A 9,570-nucleotide genomic window follows, 5' to 3' on the forward strand; every position below is an offset into this window, starting at 1 on the left:
GGTCTTGGTTCAGGCTTGGGCTGACAAGTGGCAAGCAACATGTGTGACACAAGTGCCAGGCAACGACTGTCCAACGAGAGAGGATCCTAACATTCAATGGTATTACTATTGCTGAATCCCCCACTATCAACATCCTGGAGATTACCACTGATTAGAAATTGAATTTGACTAGTCGACTGTGGCTACCTGAGCAGGTCTGGTTAGGAATCCTGCCACAAGTAACTCACCTCTTGACTCACCAAAGATTGCAAGGCACAAATCAATAGTGTAATGGAATACTAGTCACTTGCCTGAATGGGTGCTACTCCAACAACATTCAAGAAGTTTGACACCATTCAGGACAAAGCAGTCTGCCTGATTGCTATCTCTTCCACAAATATTCAATCCCTCCGTCACCATTGAGCAGTGGCAGCTGTGTGTAGCATCTACAAGATGCACTGCAGGAATTCACCAAGCTTACTATGCAACAACTTCCAAACCCACTTCCATCTAGAAGGAAAACAGTGGCAGATACCTGAGAACACCACTGCCTGGCGGTTCCCCTTCAAGTCACTCACCATCTTGACTTGGAAATATATTGCTTTTCCTTCATTGATGCTGGGTCAGAATCCTGGAGCTCTCTCCCTAACAGCATGGTTCAAGAAGGCAGTTCACCATTCACCTTCTCACAGTCAACTCGGCAGGAAGGTGGCACAGTGGTTAGCATTGCTGCCTCAGTGCCAGGGACCCAGTCGCAATTCTGACCTTGTGTGACTGTTGGTGTGGAGTTTGTATGTGGCTTTACTAAGGGTGCTCTGGTTTCCTCCCACAGTCCAAAGATGTGCAGGTAAGGTTGATTAGCCATGCTAAATTGCTCCTTAGTAAATTCGTCAGGGTAAATAAGTAAGGTTACAGGAATAGGACCTGGATAAGATTGTAACAAAAAACCCAACACCTCTCCTGTCACTCATGGCACCTTCCCATGCAATTGCAGAAATTTTTACCGTTCTCTTGATTTATTTCTTTATTGTCTTTCATTTTTCTTCCCCCCCCACCACTCTCTTTCCCCCCCCACCACTCTCTTCCCCCCCCACCACTCTCTTTCCCCCCCCCACCACTCTCTTCCCCCCCCCACCACTCTCTTTTCCCCCCCCACCACTCTCTTTCCCCCCCCACCACTCTCTTTCCCCCCCCCACCACTCTCTTTCCCCCCCCACCACTCTCTTTCCCCCCCACCACTCTCTTTCCCCCCCCACCACTCTCTTTCCCCCCCCCACCACTCTCTTTCCCCCCCCACCACTCTCTTTCCCCCCCCCACCACTCTCTTTCCCCCCCCCACCACTCTCTTCCCCCCAATGTCATCCCCCCCCCAATGTCATCCCCCCCCCCATGTCATCCCCCCCCCATGTCATCCCCCCTTCTTTGACCTTTTCTCCCCCCACTTCCCCTTTTATACATTCTATCTCTGTTCCATTCCCCCCCCCCCCACTACCCCCCATCCCCAAGAACCTGAGATCCTGGTTGAGGCCTTGTTCAAGTTTGTGGAACTTGGCTATCAGTCTCTGCTCAGCGACTCTGTGTTCTGTGAAGGCCGCCTTGGAGAACGCTTACCCAAAGATCAGAGGCTGAATGCCCGTGACTGCTAAAGTGTTCCCCGACAGGAAGAAAACAGTCTTGCCTAGTGATTGTTGAGCGGTGTTCGTTCATCCGTTGTCATAGTGTCTGCATGGTCTACCCAACGTACCATGCCTTGGGACATCCTTTCCTGCAGCGTATCAGGTAGACAACGTTGGCCGAGTTGCAACAGTATGCACCATGTACCGTGTACCTGGTGGATGGTGTCCTTGTGTGAGATGATGGCATCAGTGTCGATGATCCGGCACATCTTGCACAGATTGCTGTGGCAGGGTTGTTTTGGTGTTGTGGCCACTGTTCTCCTGAAGGCTGGGTAGTTTGATGCGAACAATGGTCTGTTTGACATTGTGTGGTTGTTTGAAGGCAAGAAGTGGGGATGGCCTTGGTTCGTCTTCATCAGTGACATGTTGAAGGGTCTGGAGAAAATGTAGCTTCTCCACTCTGGGGAAGTACTGGACAACGAAGGGTACTCTTTCCACCATATCCCGTGTTTATCTTCTGCGGAGATCGGTGTGTTTTTTTTGTTGTGGTGCGTCAGAACTGTTGATAGATGAGTCAATTGCCATATCCTGTTCTTATGAGGGCATCTTCATTTGAACAGATTTGTGTGTATAGAGGGCTTGTCCGTAGGGGATGGCTTCTTTAACGTGTTTAGAGTGGAAGCTGGAGAAGTGGAGCATCATGAGGTTATCCATGGGCTTGCAGTACAGTGAAGTGCTGAGGTGAGTCCTTAACGGAAATGCATGTGTCCAAGAATGCAACCGATTCCGGAGAGTAGTCCATGGTGAGTCTGATGGTGGGATGGAACTTGTTGATGTCATCATATAGTTATCTCAGTGATTGTTCACCCTGAGGCCAAAGGAGGAAAACATCATCGATGTATCCAGTGTATAGCATGGGTTGAAGGTTCTGTGCGGTGAAGAAGTCTTGTTTGAACCTGTGCCTGAAGATGTTGGCATACTGAGATGGGAAGTTGGGTGTGGTGGCTGTTCCGTGTGTCTGGATGAAGTACTGGTTGTTGAAGGTGAAGATACTGTGGTACCCGAAAGATGCCCCCCCCCTGAAATGGATGAGTTGTGGAATTGCATCTGGAAACTGGCACCCACTTTAAGTAGCACCCAGACACACATGCACTGGGATACAGGGCACAGCCACATGCAGTGTATCCACTGCCCCGCCCCAGGGCAGCACGGTCACGTGCTCACATCAAAACTCAGGGGCGGTGGCTGCGCGATGACATCACGAGGTTGCTGCGCGCTGACGTCACGGTCCGCTATATAAGGCGGGGCGGGAGGTCGCGCCGTCCTTTCGGGACCTAGCGACGAGCGGGGAGGGAAGATGGTGGCGGCACCGGTAATAGAGAGAGAGAGAGAGCGAGCGAGAGAAGAAGTGGGGGGGGGTTCCTCTGCGCTTACTGTCCGCAGGAGCTAACACACTGAGGGGGGAGGGGGAGCGATGGCTGCCTGCCTCGCAGAACCCCCAGTGCCGGCTTGGCCCCCGACTCGAGCGCCGAGGCTTTGCGGCCTATGAGCAGCAGGGCAGCAGCAGCCCTGCACCCCCCCTCCCCCTTCCCCCACGCCGAGGGCCAGGCTTGGCCCGGCTCGGAATGAGGTGGAAATGGCGAGAAACTAAACCATCTTCAACCGAACTGTTCCCCCGGCCTGTGACTGGAAATAACCGCAGGCAGCAATCCGACTGATTCCACCCCCCCCCCCCCAACATCCACCATCATGGTGACACTGTGGATTGGCACTGCCGGCTCACAGCACCAGGGACCCGGGTTCGCTTCCCGGTTTGGGTCACTGCACGTCCTCCCCGTGTCTGCGTGGGTCCCCGCCCCCCCCCCCCCGCCAACAATCCGAAAGACATGTTGGTTACGGTGCATTGTCAGGATGTGGAGATGCTGGCGTTGGTTGGGGGTAAGCACAGTAAGTAGTCTCACAGCACCAGGTTAAAGTCCAACAGGTTTATTTGGGACTAAAAGCCACTAGCTTTTGGAGCGCTGTCTGCCCCTCTGTTAGGTCAGTGAGAATTCCCACTCACCTGACGAAGGGGCAGCGCTCTGAAAGTTAGTGGCTTTTACTCCCAGATAAACCTTTTGCACTTTAATCTGGTACTGAGAGACTTACTAGGGTGTATTGGCCATGCTGAATTCCCCCTCAGTGCACCTGAACAGGGGCTGGAGTGTGGTGACTAGGAGATTTTCATAATAACTTCATTTGCAGTGTTGATGTAAGCCTACTTGTGATGCTAATAAATAAAATTTGGCCCACTGCATTTGGCTCTGCTGTTTTTCTCTCCATCCCACTTTGCGCCTACCCTGTAGCGCTGGGCAGGATTTTTTTGATTCTCTGGGCTAATTTATTCGGTGGCTTTCCATTTGATTTGTGTTCTCCAAACTCTGACCTTGCTCTCCACAGAAGTCGTCTGTGCACCCTAAGGGCAAGAAGAAACCCATCTGGAAGTTCGTCCTCAACCTCTCCAATCCGGTGGAAGATGGCATCCTTGACTGCGGCAACTTTGTAAGGAATTTAAAACAAAATCAACATATTGGGCTTACTGGGAATTTTGAGGGAAATTCTGGGTTGATTGAGCAGCATCCGTGGACACGGATAGGGAGGCAAACATTTCACCTCTGCCCTTTCATCAAGTGAAGATTCTAATGGCAGGTCGTTGAGCTGAAACATTCAGTTTCTCTCACAAATGCTACTGGATCTCCTGAGTATTTGCATCACCGCTATTTTTACTAAAACTGTTTCAATTTCCACATATCCGTCCCCACCCTCAACCAGGTGTTGAATCCAGCCTGGGCTCGTCCTCTGTTCTCCCACGCTCCAGCGATTGACAGTGGGGAGTCCCATGTTGGATCCTGCTGTGCGAGTGTACAGGCATCATTGCCATGGTCCTTTCTGACAAGTGATAGTAGGAATGGGTGAAGAGGAACATGGGGGACACGTCCCTCCCTCTACCAAACACTAGATTGTAGACACATCCAACCCACCCTCCATGTCCCAAAGCTAACAAAAAAAAGGAAGAGTCCAAATCAAAATGAAAAAAAATCCCGCTACTTATAAAACAAGCAGCCCAATTCCTACAGATAAAAGGAATTGTCCCATCCCCAGATCCCAACATAGCCAACCCGGACAGACAAAACCCGCTCCTTGACTGCATTCCCCCCCCACACACCACCCCCCCCACCCCCCCGCAATAATACCACATGTACCCAAACCCATCAAAGAGAACACCCCACCCCATAAATCAAACCCCTCCAACACTGCCCAAAACAACGACCTACCTCTCACGACCTGAATTAAAACAAGACAAAGCTTTCCGGCTGCTCCTCAGAATCAGAGGCCCCACTCAAACCAATACTACAATATACCTCCCCAACACAATCTCCAGTACAGCCAGATCCCCTCTAGAAGACAAGAATTGGGATAGCCCAGATCTCCAGAACCACCACGGGACTTGGACCCCCAGTTAGGAAGTCAGCCTCAGATCATCACCCTTCAACATCCCTATCAGGGAACCCTCCAGGGATCTTCCATTCCTCACTTACTACCCCCAGAAAGAGCCGAGCCCCCCCCCCCCCCCCCCAAAGACTTCCCCAGCAACAGACGCAAAAAACCTTCTCCAGCCTGGAAACCCCAAAACACATTGTCTGGATTAAACTTCATCCACCATCTCTATGGCCAAATCTCCAAACAATCTATATCCTGCTGTAGCCTCTGATGGTCCTGATCGCTATCTGTAAATCCACCAACCTTTGTCATCCACAAACTTACTAATCAAACCAGTTACATTGATTTATATTGCAAACAGCAAAAGTTCCAGCACTGATCCCTGAGGAACACCATTAGTCACAGCCCTCCATTCAGAAACATCCTTTCACTGCTATCCTCTGTTGTTTAAGACTGAGCCAGTTTTTATTCCACCTTGCCAGCTCACCTCTGATTCCAGGCAACTTCACCTTCTGTACCAGTCTGCCATGGGGGACCTTGTCAAAGGCTTTACTGAAATCCATGTAGACAACATCCACTGTCGTACCCTTATCAATCATCTTTGTCACTTACCCGAAAAATTCGATCAAGTTACTGTGACATGAACACTCCTTCACAAAAATAATGTGTCTACCCTATTTAACCTGTCAGAATTTTCTAGGTCTCAATGAAATCATCTCTCATTCTTTGAAACTAAAAATATAATTCCAGTTTACTCAGCCCCTGACAACCCACTTTATCCCAGAGACTAATTTATGAATGTTCAGTTGTGATGCAAAGTAACTTCATTCTTTGCCTCCCTTTTAAGAACATAATTGGAATCATAGAACCCTTACTGTACAGAAGGAAGCCATTTGGCCCATCAGTCCTGCACTGATGACACTGCCACCTGTAACTAGGAGCAGGAGTCAACAGTTCAGCACCTTGAGGTTCCTGCATTCAATACGATCAAGGCTGACATCATTATGAACTCTACTCCAACTTTTCCTGCCTGTTTCCATAAACCTTCAAACTCTTAGTAATTACAAACCTGCCTGTCTCCTTAAATTTACTCGACTGTCCCAGCATCTACTGTGTTCTGGGGTGAATTCCACAGACACAACCCTTTGAGAGAAATAGTTTCTCCTCATCTCTGATTTAAATCTGCCACCCCTTCTGACATCTTGTTCTATGTGTCTACAAGAGGAAATCTCTATCGACCCTGTCAATCCCCTTCAGCATTTTGTGTACCTCAAACTCCGATTCTTCTGAAATCAGAGAGTATCGGCCTAAACTGCTCAATCTCTCTGCATAAGACAAAACCACTCATCTCTGGAATCAATCTGCTAATCCTCCTCTAAACTGCTTCCAAATACATCTACATCCCGCCTCAAATGAGGGGACTAAAACTGCACAGTAGTCCATTTGATAACTCTTGCCTTCCTAACCTCTGTTATTGGCTAGGGTTCTCTTCCCTAGTCTGTACCTAGGGTTTCCTTCCCTAGTGTCCCATGGTTTTGTTTCCCATAACAGGAGCAGTTTCTACATGAGAGAGTCAAGGTCGGTGGCAAGACTGGAAACCTGGGCAACACCGTCCAGATCGAGAGTCTGAAAAACAAGATTACTGTTACCTCGACCAAAAAGTTCTCCAAGAGGTGAGCGTTTGTCTCCTTGCATGGTTTACTGTGGTGTGCGTGCTATGATTGGCCACAGTGTCTGGGGCGGGGATCCTGAATTCTGACCTTGATCATCAGCCAGAGGGCTGTGGTGTTTGGAGATGAGGTCTCCAGCAGCATCCATGCTCTCAACAGTTTTTATATTACAGAACTCAGCATTGTCAGAACAAAACTGGGCACAGTTTAAAGTTTATTTATTAGTGTCACGAGTAGGCTTACATGAAGAGCAAAGAAAAAAACAAAGAAAATTACAGCATAGAAACAGGCCCTTCGGTCCTCCAAACTGGCACTGACCATGCTGTCTGAGTGAACTAAAGCCCTCTACCCTCCTGGGGACCATGTCCGTCTATTCCCATCTTATTCATGTATTTGTCAAGATGCCCTTTAAAAGTCACTGCCATATCCGCTTCCACTACCTTCCCCGGCAACGAGTTCCAGACACCCACCATCCTCTGTGTAAAAAATCGTACATCTCCTTTAAACCTTGCCCCTTGTACCTTAAACCTATGCCCCCTAGAAATTGACTCTTCCACCCTGGGAAAAAGCTTCTGACTATCCATTCTGTCTGTGCTTCTCATAATTTTGTAGACATCTATCAGGTTGCCCCTCAATCTCCGTTAGAACAAACCAAGTTTTCCAACCCCTCCTCGTGGCTAATGCCTCCCATATCAGACAACATCCTGGTAAATCTTTTCTGTATCCCCTCTGAAGCTTCCACTAATACTGCAATGATGTTACTATGAAAATCCCCTGGTTGCCACTCCCTGGCACCTGTTCCTTACACTGAGGGAGAATTTAGCATGGCCAGTGCATGTAGCCTGCATGTCTTTCAAACTGTGAGGAAACCCATGCAGACACAGGGAGAATGTGCAGACTCTTCGCAGGCAATGACTCAAGCCAGGAATTGGGTCTCTGGTGCTGTGAGGTACCAGTGCTAACCATTGTGCCCTGGTGCTGCTGTGGTTGAATAGCCAGATCTGCCATGAACAATGCCTATTTGGATAAATGCCAGGAGACAGAAATTAGGATGGGTCATTTGGTCCTCATACTTACCTTGCCCTTTCAGTAAGTCCCATTCCCAGTTTCTGACCCCTCATCCTGCAATCTCCCCCCTTTCACTGTTTGTTGAGTTAATTTTTACAAACCACCATTGAATCTGCTTCCACCCCCTTTGCAGGCAGCACATTCCAGCTCACAAGAATGATGTTGCCCATCTCCCCACCCCGCCCCCACTCCCCTTGGACACCAGTCAGGGTCAGATGGGATTTTGCTGTTGGGTCCAGTGTGAATGAAGAACTTGTCTTTGGCATCTCCATAGGTTTAGGTATCAGAGGCTAACTGAACCAGGTGGAACTGTGGCTTTCTGTCGGAAGGATTGCAACCTTCTCTCGTACAAACATTTTACATCTGATCAGAACCTTGAGGTGTTTGGCAGTTAATAGAATAATTTTGGTGCGATCATTGTTGTGTGGGAAGCACGTCAGCTGAGTTGCACAGAGTAGCTCCCACAGAGCAGTGTGATGTGATGTTGGTGACGTTGATTGTGAGATAAATAACTCGATGTACCACTCATCAAAATACTGGCTGTGAGGTCTTAACCTCCTGAGGTGACAGGGCATTGATTTTGCTATTATCCAAAAGGTGGTGCCACTAACCATGCAGCACCCCCTCTGCTGCACTGGAGTGTCAGTCTGCATTATTGTGCTCAGGTCCTGGGGTGGATGTTGAACCCATGACCTTGTGACTGAGGTCAGAGTGCTGCCATGAGACATGTATTTAAACCTTGACCTCTCTCCCTGCCCCCATTAGATACCTGAAGTACCTAACCAAAAAGTATCTAAAGAAGAACAATCTCCGTGACTGGCTAAGAGTCATTGCCGCTGATAAGGAAAGCTACGAACTCCGCTACTTCCAGATCAGCCAGGACGAAGAGGAGTCGGAAGCTGAGGATTGAAGGGGGCTTTGTCGGAGGGGGTCTAGGACTCGTGTACAAAAGTGTGGTTTTCAGAGAACATCTATATAATTAACTTATTAATAAATCACTACTTTTCACAAAAAAATGTCTTTTTCCTCTGGTCAATGAACTTGAGAACATACAACTTTCACGGAAAGAATGGGAGCTCGTTCAGTTATTTCAGTTCCCTTCTGAAAGCTGCTATTAGCTTTCACTCACCTTACCTGCAGCCTGTTCCAAATAGCAACCACTCAGTCCTGTGTGACAGTTTTCTCATTCACTGCATTACTGCAAGGTTTGCATTCGCATAGCAGCTTGCTGGCTTTCAGAGAACTACTGTTAGAAGTAGGAGACGGAAAGGCTAATTTTCACACAATAAGCTGCTGCAAAAATGAGTTAAATGGGCAGATATATTTTGTTTGGTACAAAATGTGAAAGTGTTTGTCTTAGGTAGGTCTTAACATTTGTGGACAGCATCTGCACATGCTGTCAGACTTGCTGAGATTTTCCAGCATTTTCTGTTTTTGTTTCAGCTTCCAGCATCTACAGTATCTTTTAACTTTTTGGTGTCCATCTAACTGTAAAACCGCAGTTAGGTTGCTGCGATTTAATGGGTAAAAGTTTTTCCTTAACTGAAATAAAGTACAAAAGGACTTGGATGTATTTGTACATCAGTAACTGATCACACCATGGAAGTCTAAAGCTAGAGGGCATAGGTTTAAGGTGAGGGGGAGAGATTCAAAAGGGTCCAGAGGGACATTTTTTAAAAGAGGGTGGTGAGTGGAACAAGCTGCCAGAGGTGGTGGTAGTAGAGGCAGGTACAATTTTGTATTTTAAAAAGCATTTA

The 9,570-nt window shown here is 48.2% G+C and overlaps 1 protein-coding gene across 1 annotated transcript; it reads left to right on the plus strand.

Annotated features, from left to right (window-relative positions):
* The first annotated feature begins 2,924 nt into the window (after positions 1–2,924).
* LOC145341174 (ribosomal protein eL22-like 1) lies at positions 2,925–8,829 on the plus strand. The gene is made up of 4 exons (XM_080186094.1): positions 2,925–2,967; positions 4,035–4,136; positions 6,627–6,748; positions 8,579–8,829. Exons 1-4 carry the CDS (start codon positions 2,953–2,955, stop codon positions 8,721–8,723), a joined length of 384 nt encoding a protein of 127 aa, XP_080042220.1. The 5' UTR covers positions 2,925–2,952; the 3' UTR covers positions 8,724–8,829.
* The last annotated feature ends 741 nt before the right edge of the window (positions 8,830–9,570 follow it).

Source organism: Carcharhinus amblyrhynchos, chromosome 3, assembly GCF_965287045.1.
Source record: "Carcharhinus amblyrhynchos chromosome 3, sCarAmb.v2.hapA, whole genome shotgun sequence".
NCBI classification, from domain to species: Eukaryota; Metazoa; Chordata; class Chondrichthyes; order Carcharhiniformes; family Carcharhinidae; genus Carcharhinus; species Carcharhinus amblyrhynchos.

Coding starts and splice junctions, on each gene's coding strand:
- LOC145341174 (XM_080186094.1), top strand. Junction 4,137..6,626: donor TCCTTGACTGCGGCAACTTT/GTAAGGAATTTA, acceptor TTCCCATAACAG/GAGCAGTTTCTACATGAGAG. Junction 6,749..8,578: donor ACCAAAAAGTTCTCCAAGAG/GTGAGCGTTTGT, acceptor TGCCCCCATTAG/ATACCTGAAGTACCTAACCA.